The following is a 17,500-nucleotide window of genomic DNA, read 5'->3' on the forward strand; positions in this document are numbered from 1 at the left end:
GAGGGTCGTGCACATTTCACCCTTTCTCACCATACAGTCTCCAGTAGCTCAGTGTTTAGAGCATCCGTACAAGATCACGGAGGGTCGTGGGTTCGAATCCCATCTGGGTCTCGGATTTTTCCGAGTTCCCAGTGGTTTCAATTGTAATATCTTTCATTTGATATGTACAAGTGAGTTGACCAAAAAATAATAATTGACTTACCTCGCTGTGGCTGTTCAGTACAGGGAAGCAAAGATCATAGGAAGAAAAAAACAAGGAAATATATAGTTGGTGTGGATAAATAGACCACGTTCTTTGAAGACTGAGATTATAAGACCAAGTAAACATGACTTTATGCCGAAGAGGATGCTGGTAATTGTCATGACAACGAACGAAATCGCGAATGCTTTAGACCTACTACTACTACTACTACTACTACTACTACTACTACTACTACTACTACTACTACTACTACTGCTACTACACTAAAAACATAGAGAATAACCTTTCCGATGTATTCCACTGCTCCACGAGATCACAAATGCGTACTGTGACATAGAAACATGTAACACTATTTTACGTAAGATGTGGTGATGTGTACCTGTCATTCGTCGTTTGCAAAGGTACCAGATGATTAATGCTGATAACACCACAGCAGACAAAGGGCCAACGATGTAGTACCACTCTATAGCTCTGGTAGCTGTAAAAAACAGAACCATGCGTGGGTGCAAGTTTTTCAACGCGCAGGATATATGCAATTCGAGGCCGAATTTGGAGTGGCAAAGTTAGTACTCTTCCTCATTTATGAGAGCTTAAAGGAACCAAACGATTTTTCAGATATTGCTATGGACCATATTCATAAATGATTTTTTTCTCTTTGTGCTAATTATCCTCACTAGCCTCGTTAGCAAAGGAAAATTCAAAAGACTTTTTCTGCCAAAGTGAGGCTAGTGAGGATGATCAGCACAAAGACAAAAGGATGATTTATTGGCCGCGATTCATGAATACGGTCTATATGGTATTATCAATTTAAGGGAAAAACTTAAAGGGGCCATGCCACGTTATGTTAGGGTATTTCGGGGACAACTTTAATTAATCATGAGTTCAAAACTCGAAAATGGTAATGCCAGGAAATCCTTTACTGATAAAATTATCGTTAAGTCACAAACAAGATGATTCTGAAAAGAAACGACCTTTATCCTGGTGAAAAACCTCGTGCCGACTTTTTGCAAGATTGACCAAATGCAATCCGTTTCAATGTTGTGCCTTTCTGTCCATCCATGATTCTCTTTCCTTTTGATGTATCTCTTTTATGTTTTTCAACAGTTTTTAGTGGTTATTTTAATGTTTCATTCTAATTTTTAGGCATTTTAGCTGTCAAGTAGAAGAAAGAAAAACAGAAGTAAAAAGTATGAATCCTAAGACACCTAGATACACTCTGGAGTTTAGTGTAACAATTGACAGGTAAACAACCCCTTTTTTTCTTTCTGCCCTCTCACCTCCAAAGAAAGTTTATGAGAATTTGCATAGCCTGCAATTGATTTAAAATAATTTTTGTATATATTGATGGTTTGCCAGATATTTTTGGGATATATTGTTACTGCCAGATATGCCAATCAAGTCGTTCATTGCATCCTGAAGTTGTTGATGCAGAACTTATGGAATCCCGATGGAGGTTCTACGGTTAGATACCCATGGGAATGGACAAAGACAGTAGTCCTACCATGAAAGGATTGGACTAGATCTTGCTGCACTAGTTTGTGGCAGATCAGCCAACTCATGAATCATAAGTTAGTCTGTTACGCCAGATGTCTCACTTAAAGACACTTAAATGATTTGGCAATACATACTCACTTCCTGAATTCGAAAAAAAATAATAAATAAATAAAAACCTGCGTGAGTAGACAACCGTCAAGTCCCATTACGTTTTTGCTCACATATTGATTATTAACAGACTAGACGGTGGAACAGAGACCTTTGAAAGGAACAAAGAACAAAGAAGTTAATCGCAACACTTGAAACAACCTACCTGTTCTGGCTTTGAGATTTTTAGCCTTTTGGTCTTGGCGCCCTATCGAAAAAGAATTCAGAAAACTCAACTTTTATTTTCAGTGTATTGTTGGGAGTGAGTTCTCCAACTTTAACTCTACAACCTTAATTGGCAAATTCCTATCCCAACCTTTTGTTTTTATTTATTCAGGACTGTTTTTAACCCATGCAAGCAAAAATTCTGTCAACCGGTGGCTCAGTTGGTTGAGCACCGGGCTGTCACGCGGGAGGTCGTGAGTTCAGCTCCGGACGGACCAACACTCAGGGTCTTTAAGTAACTGAGGAGAAAGTGCTGCCTTTTTAATTACATCTGCAAATGGTTAGACTATCTAGGCTTCTGGGATAAGGACGATAAGCTGGAGGTCCCGTCTCACAACCCTTCAATGTTCATAATCCTGTGGGACGTAAAAGAACCCGCACACTTGTCTCAAACTAAAACTACCTCTGGACGATTACGTGGACGATGGCGAATGCAGACAATAAATTGTCAAAACTCCCATTTGTTTTGTTAAATGGTTAAATCGGCTAAAATATAAGGTGTTTCGATCGTGGAATGATCATGTTGACAAAATTTCTGCGAAGTAAAGCCTCTCAGCGAATTTATTTGCTTAGGCAACTTTAGCGCGCTGGTATTGATCACATGCCTCTCAAGATTTCCATTTTAGTTTACCAGTCTATTTGGCTGATTTAATCGAAAGGGTTCAGAAGCGAGTTTTAAGGCTTTTGCATCCAGAAGCATCACACAGGAAAGTGCTGGAAGATACAAATTAACAACGCTTGTTGATAGACTAGAAGAGTTATGCATAACTATGATCACTCAAAGAGAGTAATGGTCTGCATAAATTAGCTACCCCGCTGCCGCGCACAAAAATACTTCTCAATACAACTTAAAGGCCCACCTTCAACCGACAGGCTTTGCGTGCCGTAGAACAATTTTCATACATGAAAATCCAGCCAAAGCTGAAATTTATCCAATCAGATCGCTGTGATAAACAGTGCAAATATCCATAAAAAAAACAAACGGTCGAAAAGCCTGTCGGTTGAAGGTGGGCCTTTAAGAGGCAAGCGAATGTTTGCTATGCCTTCTATTAAAACTAAAAGGTAGATATGGGTATGGGAAGAGGCGCTCCCAATATCCAATGAATAATTTTAATAAAACTAACTTAAGTTATCCCTTTGCAATGTTTCATAACACACTCTCATCTAAGCCTACTAGCACAGCTTCAAAACTTTAAATTTTACGTCGATGTACAGTTTTCCTCAATCTTGAGAAGGGATTTTTTATTCTGATCTTCTGCGATGCCATCGGCACCAATACTCGAAAAATTAAGAGGAAGGTAGCGATTCTTTCATTGTTGCCAACTACATTATTTTTTCTCTACAAGAGTGCGCTACCGTGACAGCAATCACTTTCAGGACTTTGAAAGTGTTTTCAAGTGCCCAAATAACACGATCGGCATTGCACGTACTATTGCTCGTAAAATATATCAACCGGTTTACTGATTCGTGGTCTGAGCTGCTTTACTTGAGTATTTGAGACTAGTTTAAGGTACACTACTGAGTATTGGCTGTAGAGTATCCAGCCTTGCTTCTTTTGTAAAATGATAATCGGGTGTTTTTGGGTGAACTTTATAAGAGCAAAATGTATATAACGCATTTTATTAAGGTGGCCGAACACAGTTTTTCCTCGTTCAGTGGTATTCACGGAAGGCCGACGAGGATTTTTTAAAACCAAATATGGTGAAAACGCATTTTCTCCTTCTCGAGATGATCTTGGAATTGCCCTGTAAATTCGTTTCCATTAAGTTTTTGAAGTGAAAATCTTTCAGATGAATCTGCAAAAATGCTATGCATGCTGCATTAGCTCAAATATTTTCAACGGACTAAGAGCTGCTACTTTACTAAATTTCTCGTATTTACTGTATTTCCTAGGTGTGTCCGACTACAAATGAATCGTCTATAATAACAATACATAAAAAAATAAAATTAAATTAAATAAATGGAAAATTTAACAGGCAAAAATTTGGGAAAACTGAACAACGCCTTACCAATGCAAAATTCATTACAATCCCGGCAACTCTAAGGTCGGCTCTACGGTCGATGCAACTGACCGTAAAATTTATTAATACAACTGTTACATTTAAGCTGCCAAGCGATGACGTTACTTTGTAAACCCAACTTCGGGTAAGACTATGTCAGTTATCATTTTAGGTAACGTTGTTTGGTGGTCAGCATCTTGATATTTGTGTTATTGCTGTAATTTTGTTGTTGCCTTAAAAAATCATTAATATTATAGTTTACAATACCTACTACAATACCTACTGGAGAACCATTCTGTAACAACTTCCGGAGATCATTAAGTGATGATTACAAGAGAAAAGGAGACGAACAAATACGATAACAACGAAAAGGAAGTGTGCGGATAAGGTTGAATCTTGTATTTCCTAGGTGTGAATGAGTCCCATTTGGTATAAAGACCCGTAAAAGTTTTCTTACGATAAATAGATGTAGAGAAATTGTGTTGATTACGAATTTAAGAAGAATATCGAGGAAAGGGATTTGGCTTTTTTCCCCAAATTCAATTGTGACTTTGATGTTATTATGAAAATTATTTAAAAACTGTAAAACTTGGTTGGCCAGTGGTAAGATTAGATCAATCTGTTATGTCCAAAGTTAGCTATAACGCTAGTTGCTGGGGTTGTAATGAATTCAACAACATCTATCAGCGAATTATGAAAAAAATCCGTCTGTTGAAATTTTATGCTAACCGCGGCTGTTAAAGGTGCTTTATTTCTATTTTCTATTATTTTAAGTAAGCATATGTTGTCAAAAAATAAAATAAAATAAAATAAATAAATAAATAAATAAATAAATAATGAGCGAATTTTGCATAATGAATGAGTCACCAGTAATCAGATCCCTGTTTATACGCAAAGGGTTCTGGGATCGCCAGGGAGACAAACATTGCAAGGCGCTGCAAGAAAATGTAGAGCGGAAACTTATTTCGACGTCCAAAAAACGATTATCGAGAGAGATCAACGGGTTTTTCGACACTGTTTTATCACAAATCGATTTGGGCAATGTTGATACGTGGCAAGTGTAAGTTTTTGTTTGAATAACCGTGAAATATGAGATAACATTTACTGAAGAGCTTCCTTGCTTGCGTAAGGTTTATTTTGAAATGTTGACATCGCGTCCTGGTCTCAAAATATTACAAAATTTGGTATAAATCTGAAGCAAGTAACTCAATAAAGCTATTTCCGTTGTATTTTCGTGTGTATAAGCTGTTTTTGAATTAGACGTAACCAATAGAGGATGATGTGAAGTGCTAGTTTTCTGCTCATATGAACCATGTGAGCGTTAACTTAGCCCTTCTAATAGAAATGAGCCCACACAAGGACAGAGAAAAACTCTGACCAGGGTGGGCATTGAACCCACGACCTTCGGTTTAGATCACCTCTCCTCTATCGACTGAGCTACAAGGTCAGACGGGAGCAGGTAGTGGGAATTTAAGATGTCAATGTCACGGCAATGACTATGTACAAGTACAAGGAAGGGTTAAGTAGTTACAAACGTTGGCCGAGTAGCACTTACATTTCAACAGGCTTAACTATTAGAGGGTGATGAAAAGTGCTAGTTTTCTACCCATATGAACCATGTGAGCGCTAGTTCCCACCCTGGTCAGAGTTTTTCTCTGTCCTTGTGTTGGCCCATTTCCATTAGTAGGGCTAACGCTCACATGGTTCATATGGGTAGAAAACTAGCACTTCACATCTTTCTTTAATAGTTAAGTCTGTTGAAATATAAGTGATAAACGGGCAACGTTTGCAAAAACGTAACCCTTCCTTGTACTTGTACATACTCATTGCCGTGACATTGACATCTTAAATTCCCACGACCTGCTCCCGTTTGACCTTAGAGCTCAGTCGGTAGAGCAGCGGTGATCTAATCCGAGGGTCGTGGATTCAATTCCCAGGGCCTATTTCCATTAGTAGGTCTAACGCTCACATGGTTCATATGGGTAGAAAACTAGCACTTCACATCACCCTCTAGTAGGCAAGTCTGTTGAAATTTAAGTGCTACACGGTCAACGTTTGCAAAAACGTAACTCTTCCTTGTTTTCTTACTAGTTACGTCTTGCGTAAATGAATTATGGCTTCTGGAAATTTTACCTCCTCCAAAGAAAGAAGTCGTTGTCAGAGACTGCAGAGAAGATGGAAATTGTATTTACAGAGCTATTACTCTCTGGAGGGATAAAATGAGCGACGCGAAAGATGAGGAAATCGAACGTCAATTTCTAGTTTGATTGAAATAATCCAACGGTTTTTGAGCCGCTACGTACTATTTTCTTCATACTCTGTGGGTACATGTATCCCTGAATCATTTTAATGTATTACGATGATTATGCTCAAGCAAACCATATTTCAATCTCCTAATCTGTCTCGAGGAAGCTGTTGTAATGCTACTTTTCCAGAGAGTACAACATTCTCTGTTTCAATTGATTTCGATAACACTGGGAATTCATATGCCTCAGCTGTTAAACAACATTTTCCTTCCGTCAAGTATTTCACTGGATCCAAGGAAACTTGTCAAGCTTCAAATTCAAACAATACGTGAAAAGTGTCATCTTTATATACTAGTTCTCTGTATATCTGATCCTTGGAGCAGGTCTTTAAGGTTTACTCTCTTAATCGTACTCTTTTACTTACAAAGTTGGCCGATAGGACATTATCAGAGATTCTGTAACCTTGTACAAAATGATTTGAACAGACCTTTGTACTCACTGAAACGTTAATAGCTCTAGCCAGCCAACAACAAAAACTTTTTTTTCTAATTCCTGGAAGAGTAAAATCTTAATATTTCAACGTGATGAAGAATCTTCTGCTTTTCTGGGTACTTTCGATCTTGGTCACAAACCCACACAGCAAAATGATCGCCACCAGGCATATTTGCAATGTTATTTGATTTGCTGAGTTTAGAAACAGGCCAAAAGCTAGCCCGCTATACACACGTAAATACAAATGAAACGGGTTTATTGAGTTGTTTTCTCCAGATTTATGCCTTATTTTTTTTAATATTTCATGATCATTTCACAATATACCTTATAACATTACGCAAGCAAGGAAGTTAATCAGCAAATTTTATCTCATATTTCACGGTTATTCAAACAAAAAGTTACACTTGCCCAGTATAAACATTGCCTAGATCGATTTCTGAATAAACTGTGTCAAAAAAAGGGTTGATCTCTCTCCAAAATCGTTTGTTGGACGTCGAAATAAGTTACCACTATACAGTTTCTTACAACGACTTACAATGTTTGCCCCCTCGCGATCCCAGAACCCTTTACGTATAAAGCAGGGATCTCATTACTGGCAACTCATTCATTGAGGAATAACCATACTTTAAGCCTTGTTTTATTCTACAGTCAGCGATAAAATTGTTTTTACATTGACCTTTTCAACCCCCTATTCCGTCATAAGCTGTAATTCTTAAGGTGACTGAACACAGATTTAAGAATAATGGTTCCAAGTTCGAGTGAGGCCTAACACTACTGTGAAGCTTTTTACCCAATTATTCCATCAGGGATCAACCCTAGTATTGGAATTGGGCCCACACAAGGACAGAGAAAAGCTCTGACCAGGGTGGGATTTGAACCCACGACCTTCGGACTAGATCACCGCCGCTCTACCGACTGAGCTACAAGGCCAGAACGGGAGCAGGCCGTGGGTATGTGAGATGTTATTCACAAGGACAAATTCGGCTCGGCCCAAGCCTAATTTTAGGTAATCGTTAGTTGTTGTCCTTCAGTAGCATTTGAGAATAATGGTTCCAAGTTCGAGTGAGGCCTAACACTACTGTGAAGCTTTATACCTAATTATTCCATCAGGGATCAACCCTAGTATTGGAATTGGGCCCACACAAGGACAGAGAAAATTGGGCCCACACAAGGACAGAGAAAAACAACTAACGATTACCTAAAATTAGGCTTGGGCCGAGCCGAATTTGTCCTTGTGAAGAACATCTCACATACACACAGCCTGCTTCCGTTCTGACCTTGTAGCTCAGTCGGTAGAGCGGCGGTGATCTAATCCGAAGGTCGTGGGTTCAAATCCCACCCTGGTCAGAGTTTTTCTCTGTCCTTGTGTGGGCCCAATTCCAATACTAGGGTTGATTCCTGATGGAAAAATTGGGTCTAAAAGTGTTACGAGTTCGAATGTTTTGAGGAAAGGTAGTTTACAAACTAAACTGAACGCAGGGTTGTCGGAATAACAACAAGAAGGTTTATTCCAAAGTGAACGTAGTTTCCACGAAGTAAACTCTGAACAACACGTACTCGATAAACTTACACGGCCTCCGCCAACTTGAGTAAACACTGCTTCTGTCACACTTGACTAAACACGACTAACGCCAACTCTCTTCGTTTGTGAAAAACTAGTTAAAAAAACACACCGCTTGGACTCGTCTACTTATATACTCTTACAATAAACTTCTAGAACTTTCTAAAATAGTAATCACTCTAATTATAGAAAGATTACAAAACACACCGATTTAGAAATGCTTACGCACGAATCTAAAAATAAACAAACTACAAACCCTCGCGAAGCTTCTAGACAGTAATGCTAGTCACGCAATGCTATTTTTCGTACCAAAAAGCTTCACAGTAGTGTTAGGCCTCACTCGAACTTGGAACCATTATTCTCAAATGCCACTGAAGGACAACAACTAACGATTACCTAAAATTAGGCTTGGGCCGAGCCGAATTTGTCCTTGTGAATAACATCTCACATACCCACGGTCTGCTCCCGTTCTGGCCTTGTAGCTCAGTCGGTAGAGCAGCGATGATCTAATCCGAAGGTCGTGGGTTCAAATCCCACCCTGGTCAGAGTTTTTCTCTGTCCTTGTGTGGGCCCAATTCCAATACTAGGGTTGATCCCTGATGGAATAATTGGGTATAAAAGCTTCACAGTAGTGTTAGGCCTCACTCGAACTTGGAACCATTATTCTCAAATGCTACAGAAGGACAACAACTAACGATTACAGATTTAGGAACTTACACGTATACTTCCATTTCTGCCATATTTATGCAGTTGGAAGATCAAACTTGATCACCAATGTGCTACCACGAAAGTTTATATTTTTGACAGTCGATGTGCTCTGCAGACCCTTACCTTGATAACGCACCTACAATCGGCGTCAAAATAAGTTGACACATTGTGTCTGTACAACAGATTTTATGCGTAAAATAACAGGGCTATTTGTAATACGCTTTAAATTTTCCAAAAGACCCACCCCCCGTCCCCCCAGCTCCCCCTCCCCCATTCAATGTTGTCTGTTTTTAGTCAAAGATCACACAAATTACGACACAACTTTGTTCGGAGGAGGGAAGAACTGGGTACCCTAGCAAGGACAAAGAGTTAGTTAATTCATTAAAGGAAATTTTACATTCTCCAATCACTATTAGACTATTATTAAATCCAAAATAATTTTACCTCTTATTTTGATATCAACAGACGAGGATACAGAGCCTGCCTTGTTCAGTGCTTTGCATGAGTATTCACCACTGTCAGAAACTTGAACTTTTTCAATAAGGAGGATGCTGCTGTCACCGTTTTCAGTGATGTTGGCCCTTTGAATCTTAGAAACGTTATTCTTTTCCCACGTGATTTGCCGTGTAGCTTCATTGGCTTTGCAAGTCAATGCCAGTTTATCACCTTCCAGCATTGGGGGATGTGGGTTTGGAGATATCTCAGCAGTGGGAAATTCTGAGATTAAAATGACACAATTTGGTCAGATAAATATCCTCACAAAGTTCCAGCTCATTGCTTAAAAAAATGAAATTAGTGTTAAGAAAGGAAAATTTGAACGACGATTGGGGAATTTTAATGAGATAAATAAGTTAATTTTTGAAAGCTGGTCAAATTTTACTGCAGAATTTGTAATATGCAGTAAAGAGACTGAAAGCTGGGAATCAAAAGTATAAAAAAAAATTATTATATTGCAGCAAGAAACGACTTCTTTCTCGGCAAATCCAACCAATCGCTGGAAAAGTAAATTTAATATAGTTTCACGCTGCTCCACTTCTGCCTAGTATCTTCTCGAGAGGTGATCTTAAGCTTTTATACTACTCCTTTCATACACTCACTAACTAGCGTCACTTTCTATCAATAAGGTGTAAATAGGTGTAAAGTAAAAGACCGCCATGATCACGTTTTGAAAGAGCGTGGGCGGAATTAATGTGCCAAGCTTCCAATGAAAGGCGTTCAGTTGATGGTACCGCCAGTTGGTGGTGATAATGTTTGAATTACATATTTCACCCAATTCCATGGCTGGTCTAGCAAGCTTGTTACGACAAAGCTTAATTACTTTTTTTTGCAAAGGAATACTGCTCTTTCGCGCTTCTTTAAACGAACGCGAAACTGACGTTTGGTTTGCCCGATGTTATACTCGTGTTCGCAGTCATTGCAAGGACTAGTATACACAGCGTACCTGACACCTGTTTACACCTCATTGATAAGAAATGGCGCTAACTCATATCAGTAAAGTTCCATCTCCTGCGGAGGTAGGAGGTTATGTGATACTTTATCCGTCCTTATACTTCCTAATGGTAACTTTTTTCTTTTTCTGCTTTGTCCATATGCAAATACCAACTAAATATATTTTTCCCTGTCGTCCTTTACCTTTTGTTCCTTCAACATTTCCGTCCATGATTACTCTTAGCATTTCATTGTGTTTCACGACATGTCCAAAATGTTCTATTTTCCTTCTCTGAATCGTATACAACAATCTGCAATTTTCACCAGCCATTTGCAACACTCTCTCGTTGGCGAGCTTCTTTTTCCAGCTAATGTTGACCATTTTTCTCAACACCACATTTCAAAAGCCTGCAGACTTTTCACCAAGTCTGCGTTAACTTTGATGTCCGCTAACTAGTGGGCTTATAAAAGGAGTCACGTAACAGGTTTAGATCACGCCTGAGGAAAGCACTAGGCAGTCAAAACGTCAGGTCTTAAATCGTAACTTCTATAAGTTGCATTCCTTTTATGCCGGAGTAGCGGGAAATCGACATGGCTGCCTTTTGAACTGTAATCTATCTCATTTGAAAGTAAATATACTCAATTCAAACCCTTTTGTTTTCAAAAGAACGCGGCACGTACTCTAAATCGAATACAAAACTCATAGCAGAAAAAGCAAACCTAATACATGAAGAGAAGAATTGGAATATTCTTCACCAGCCTCGTTTTTGGCTATACACTTGTACCATCCCTCCATATTCTTTGCAGTTTTTGGTAACTGAAGAAGTGACTGGTTCGAAGTATGTGTAATGAAGGCATCCCTAGGAAGCTCTCTGTTTTCAAATTTCCACGATAGTTTTGGATGTGGTACACCACTCGCCTTGCAGCTAATGTTGGTTGTTTCTCCTTCAACGACAGTCTGGTTTTGTGGGGACACGGAAACTACAGGAGGCACTGATTAAAATAAGAGTATTTTGGGAAAATACTTTATAAGAGTAAACTGTATATAACGCATTTTTATTAAATATTACTGACTATTGCAGAATGTAACATATTCCAACCACTATTAAACAACTACACAATTCTACATCCAAAATAATTTTGCCTTTTATTTCGACATCAGCAGAAAAGAACGCAGAGCCTGCCTCGAGAAAGTGAGGTCATTTACTCTTAGCTTGAAAATGCGGTGTGTGAATGCGGCTTACTTAGTATGCAGAACATGAATTTGAAAACCTGAGAGCCCAAAATTTAAGCTAGTGAGTAAATGACGTCGCTTTCTCCTCGATCCAGATCGCTGAAAGCTATACAAAGGAATACAACTGTAACCTTCTTTAACTAAGAAGATATAGGCGACAAGCTCTAGGAGTAAAGGCACATAATGCAGAGTGCGGTAAAGAGGGGCAGAAACTCACTGGGAAGAGCCTCGCGACCTTCTGAGACGATTTCCGAGCTAGTTTTCGCCGTGTTAATTGACCAACAAAGCCGTCAAGGCTAGCGAGGTCACGTGTCGAAGGCTCACGTTTCAGTGAATCATGCAATCTAGATGGCGTTGTTGTATCTTGCTCTGCCGAGGTATTATTACAGTCCATTGTTATAATTTCTCGAGCTCCTACTCCCGCAAAATAAATACAAAAAACAAACAAACAAAACCATGAAGCAAAATCACGTCACGGTTCACGGTGAATTAAACATTCGATTCTTATTTCACGGATAGGCATTCTCAAAAATCATTGCTCACAGCAATTGACAAAATCACGTTTTACGTGAAAAAAGGTCATCTCACATTTCACGGGAAATAAAAAAAGGCAATTCACGGTTTACGAAATTACCCATTACTACCCTTAATGCAATAGGAAGGGGCATGGTAAGTTGTAATGGCATGTGGACTACATGCAGTTATATTTCTTGACATCTTGGTTGGAAATTAAACCAATTTGCAATATAATGTAAGCGCTCTTAGTTAAAGGATGCTTACAGTGACTTTACAGAGTTCCAGTTACGTTTTATGCTGCAGCATAGTTATAACCTCATTTGTAAGATCGTAATTAATTAAATGTACGACTGTATGCATTCCTCGTTGTTGCTCAATCCATGACATTTCTTGTAAAGTAGATTGATTTAATTCAAGACCGTTTTAATTCATATTACGGTTAAATATTCCAATGGTTACACAGTTTCCTTGGGTGCCCTGTGATTTAGCTGACTTACCTATTACTTCAATCCAAATTTTGCCGCTTACATTTCCTGCCCTGTTCTTTGCAACACATCCATATTGGCCAGCATCCTTGAAAGTCACATCAGTGATAACAAGAGTGTTGTTATTAGCAACTTGAGTTCCATTGTTAGTCCAGGTGACGTTTGGTTCTGGGTCTCCTGTCTCAATACATTTTAATTGTAATGTAGAGTGAAACAACACAAGCATAGAGTCTTTCTTAAGAGCAGCATCCAGCTTAGGAGGAGCTAGAGAAACAGATAAATATAGACATCACATTTGCTCAATCTCTATCGTCTCCTCTCCGCCCCCCTCCCCTCGCTCGCTTTGTCGACCCTCAACCCGGCCCAGACCTAGCCGCGCGAATCCAAGATGGCGACCTCATTACGAATTCCGGTTTTTCGACCATCCAACCGCCTGCGTGCAGGCTAGCATATTCATGCTTTCATGCCCTCATTTTAATGAACAAAACAAAAGACCAAACCTCTTGAGTATTATCACATGATCTGTATTGGGAAAACAAAATGTACAAGCCGAAAAGGTCTATTGTCCGCAGCGGCTTCAGCTGACGCGTAAATAATACTGAATTTTCCTTGATGGATATCGTCCGAGCAGTCTAGATTGTCATTTAAATCACAGGCTGTCATTTCCATACAATCTACCTCAACCATTTACTTGATCGCGTATGAAGCTTTGAAGTGGAGAAATCACGATGATACTCGAGGAGCCTGTTCCGCACCTGGAAAATTAAGCTTTTTCCGAATTCTGTTGGCAAAACGGCCATTGCATCTATACAGTTAAAGAGATTGCGTATTGACAGTTCTTGTTCCCTTTTCAATGTAAAAGCGAGAACCGATTCGCTTAGCTTGAACACACGATTCAAATCCTTTCACATCTTCCGCCATTGTCTTTGTCACGCTAGAACTAACAAGAAACATTTTGGTGGAAAATTTATCACCTGTCAATCATTGTGACTGTGCCGCACCAATCAGAAGCCCCCGTTCGTGGGCAAACGGGTTTTTCAAAAGTAGGGGGTGTTCTTGCAAGCGTTCCCTCAGTCTCTTGCCCCAACTTTCGCGCGGCCAGTTTCTGGAAAATCGTTTCGGAGCTCTTCATCTATCGAACAGGAACGCTTGCTACGCAGGCTAATCAAGGCACGGTGAGATAACTTAAAATCAAAGGTAAAATGGGGGAAATCACGGGACAGTAAAAGGCGCAAAGGGCGAATAAAAGAATCATCAAGAACTAAAACACGCGGCTCAGCCACTGAATAACAGCAAAAATAAAAGGAAAAGAGGGACTTGCCTAAAAATTGCTGAAAATTGGTTCCAACAAGCGATGTGAACAGCATGATGGTGAGCGATCGAAAGGGGGCGAGTGCACGGAAAAAGGCGCTTAAGAACGATATCGTCCGGAACGCCCTGAATTCTGATTGGCTGGAATAAGACAGGCTTGGAGCCTGCCGCCTTAGCCTGCAAACCACTATCTAAGCAATGCCTTGCCATAAAATCCCATTATGAGGCCGTCATAACAGTGTCTTTTGAGTAACATTTAAAGAGAATTAAAAAATCCACATAAAAATGACTATAATGAGTAAAACTGAAATATTACATGAATCTTCAGAACATCAATCAATTGATCTTATTTGCCAAAGTGCACATACGTTTTAGACTTTAGAAAATAAGAACCTGTTTCAAATGTTAGGGTCAACAGGCTCTTGTTAAGAGGGAGTCTAAAGGACAATTTTTTGGCTAACAGGTTCTTAAAAATAGGTTCTTACTTGAGGGGTTTTACTTTATTACATCATTATTTCCAAGTTTGAATGCATTGATTTCTTTTAGTTATCCACTTTGAAGAAATTGGGGTCATTGGTGACCGAAGTGTTTCCACTACATTATGTTAACATTAGAATTAACTTATGAAATGCACCGTGTCAGAAACAGATTGGCTTCAAAGGGTGAAAAAATGTTGTTAAACTTAGTCATCTCACCAATTAAAAAAAAAAAACACATTGGATAGGTTTTTCCCAGGTTCTCTTTATTTTCACGCGTGAAACTCTCGACAAACCTTCGTCAACTCTCGCTCTCGTTTGGCCAACTCACGATCACTCTCAAGAGTTTCAACTCTCGTCAACTCTCATCAACTCACGCTCTCGTTTGGCCAGAGCTTTATTTGCCCTAATGCTTGTCAGCGTTCATCTTTGGAAATTCGTATCATGCTATCATTTTGATAAAATTTCTACATAGGAGGGCCAAAAGAAAAGCCTTGAGGACTTCTTTTTTTCACTTATGTCTTTAACTGGTCACCAAAAAACGTGTGCTGACTTTTTAAATTCTGGTTCTTAAGTGTGATTTCAGTTTGTCTTGAAAAGGTTGTCTCCAATAGTTATCTTTGATTTCATGATAAATAATTGAGTGTACTGTAGTCTTAACTAAAAACGTTGTAGTATAATTATAAAAAATAAATTCTGTTGGCCAGAAAAAAATACTTAAGCAGAGTCTAATTTATAACTAGTCTTAAAGACAATTTATTTTCAGGTTTTTGTTTTGCTTAAAATTGCGTTACGCATGGCTTAATTCACAGAAATCTTCAATGTTCAATCTTCAATGTTCAATCTTCAACGATGTGGCCATCGAAAATGGTTTTAGGCATGCTAGTACTGTCTATATGTAACGGACGTAATTAGAAAACAAAAAAAGCAGGAAGTGCTACCAACAATTCTTCTGGAGAGGTTAGACTCAAGGAATTCAGATTACTTATTAATTGCACGATTGCTCCTCGCACTTTGAAATGTTGGAACTGGTATTTGCGCATATTCCTGAGGACAAATTCGTTCTGTCAATGTCATTTGTGTCCAAACTTACTCTCAAGTATGCAATCTAATCACGACCGTTCATGAAATAATATTTCTTTCTATCATGAAAACTGTGAGGCATTACGTTCCCTCTTACCATCAACTATGACATCAAAGGTATCATTTTCGGAGCCTCCTTGGTTCTTTGCTTTACAGGCGTAGGTGCCTTCTCCTTCTTCTGTTATGTTTCTTTTAACCAAGTTCGCTTTCTCTTCTTCTTTTAACTGAAGTTTATCTTTAAACCAGCTTATTTGGGGCTTTGGAAAACCATGGACAATACAAGTCAAATTAATGTCATCTCCTTCACGTACATTATGGCGTGACCCTGATAGCTTTACATTTGGTGGAACTTAAAACAAAAGAGAGAACGGGCCTGTCAATTTAATCAGGTATGAATTAAACTGCAGTTTATAACCATGATTTTGTCGTCACGACTTTCCAGGAAGGAAGTTGCTTCAAGTAGATAAATGCTTGTAACTCTATTGCACTCACGTTTTTGTACCATAAAGAAAGAATAAATCTACGCTTGGAGCGGCCAAATTGAAAATGAATTTGAACACGATTTAGTAACGATAACACTGTCCAAACTATGGGTAAGTAATAATCTCAACAATGCTTGGTCATTGCTTCTTTATCGTTGCCCTATTCGCATATAGTGTGCAAACAGATTAAACCAGATTTACCCTTAGACAAAAACCCAGTCAGCTTAGACCGCGAAGCTTTATTACGAATGAAAACTTCATCATTTCCACCTTTACCTACCTATGACAGACACGTTGATAACTTGGGAATAAACAGTGATTCTCTCACTTCCTTTGGTTTGTTTTATAGAACATTTGTAAGCTCCCTTATCTTCCCGCCCTACTGTATCGATCTGCAAACTGCCGTCTGACAACTGTGTGAATCTGTCTTTCTCTAAGAGTAGGCTATCGTTTTTCGTCCATTCAAATTGCGGAGGAGGATTTCCTTCTGCAGTACAACGTATTTTGCCAGGTCTGCCATATATAAGTAGTTGTTGTAGTTTTTCGTCTTTAAATCCGGCTAAAGAAGAAAAAAGTGACGGATGAACAATGCCAATGTAATAATATATGATAATGAAATGAGAGAGAGAATATATGAAACTGAATTTCGTATACTATAACTGCGGTTGTGTAGGTATCAGTGAAAGTGATCATCGCAGTTATGAAGCAACTTGGTCATTTGCAAAAGAAACCTGAAAAAAATCCAGCCTTAAACAGGACCCAAACCCATGAAAGTTTCATACGTCCACCCTTAAACGTGCATCCACCTATTACGGGTTACATTAAGAACTTTCAAGTGACCAGCTCCCAGTTGGCCTGATAGGTCACAAGCATCCCAAGCTCAGTGTGAGCATGGCCGACAAAAATATAAGGATTTGTGTGGGAATCCCAATAAAAGGCTTAAGAAGATAATTACATAGAAAAAAAAATACATATATATCAAATAAAAAGCCTAACCTCATTGCCATTGAGGGTAACTTCCCTCCTGTGTGTTTATTTTCCAGGCCCCAGTCGTTCAAAACTGGGTGGATAACGCTATCCACCGGATAAATCACTATCCATTGGATAGCCCTATTGATATCGCTATTACTTATCCACTGGATAGGGATTTATCCTGCGATATCCATCGTTTGAAAAACTGGGGCCTGATCAGAGGCAAATTTGAGCGATTCTTCAATTTCTCTGTTGTCAACGGTATAATAAAAACCAACGGCTGGAAACTAAATTCTCAGGGGCAAACCAATTTGAGTCAAATATGCCAAGATAAAATGTTCCCACGATCACAATTCCACATCAAAATCAATTGACAAGGATTGAACTTTCATTTCAACCCACCATCAACGTAATAGCAGTCCTGTGAGCGACCTCAGG

At 39.0% G+C, this 17,500-nt stretch overlaps 1 protein-coding gene and 1 long non-coding RNA gene across 2 annotated transcripts in view; both read right to left on the reverse strand.

The window, feature by feature from the left end:
* LOC138055653 (inactive tyrosine-protein kinase 7-like) overlaps window positions 1-17,500 on the reverse strand; it is a 64,425-nt gene that overhangs the window by 16,191 nt on the left and 30,734 nt on the right. Inside the window, exons 8-12 of the mRNA XM_068901539.1 lie at window positions 16,371-16,649; window positions 15,706-15,957; window positions 12,751-13,002; window positions 11,224-11,496; window positions 9,520-9,792 (exon numbers count right to left, since the gene is read on the reverse strand). Of these exons, the coding sequence (XP_068757640.1) occupies window positions 9,520-9,792; window positions 11,224-11,496; window positions 12,751-13,002; window positions 15,706-15,957; window positions 16,371-16,649 (1,329 nt within the window). The remainder of the gene's footprint in view (window positions 1-9,519; window positions 9,793-11,223; window positions 11,497-12,750; window positions 13,003-15,705; window positions 15,958-16,370; window positions 16,650-17,500) is intronic.
* LOC138058214 (uncharacterized) lies at window positions 577-9,208 on the reverse strand. The gene is made up of 3 exons (XR_011133825.1): window positions 9,085-9,208; window positions 2,010-2,051; window positions 577-680 (listed from the first exon to the last, which is right to left on the reverse strand). It is a non-coding gene; the product is annotated as an uncharacterized lncRNA (long non-coding RNA).

The sequence above is a fragment of the Montipora capricornis genome, chromosome 7, assembly GCF_036669925.1.
Source record: "Montipora capricornis isolate CH-2021 chromosome 7, ASM3666992v2, whole genome shotgun sequence".
Taxonomy (NCBI): Eukaryota; Metazoa; Cnidaria; class Anthozoa; order Scleractinia; family Acroporidae; genus Montipora; species Montipora capricornis.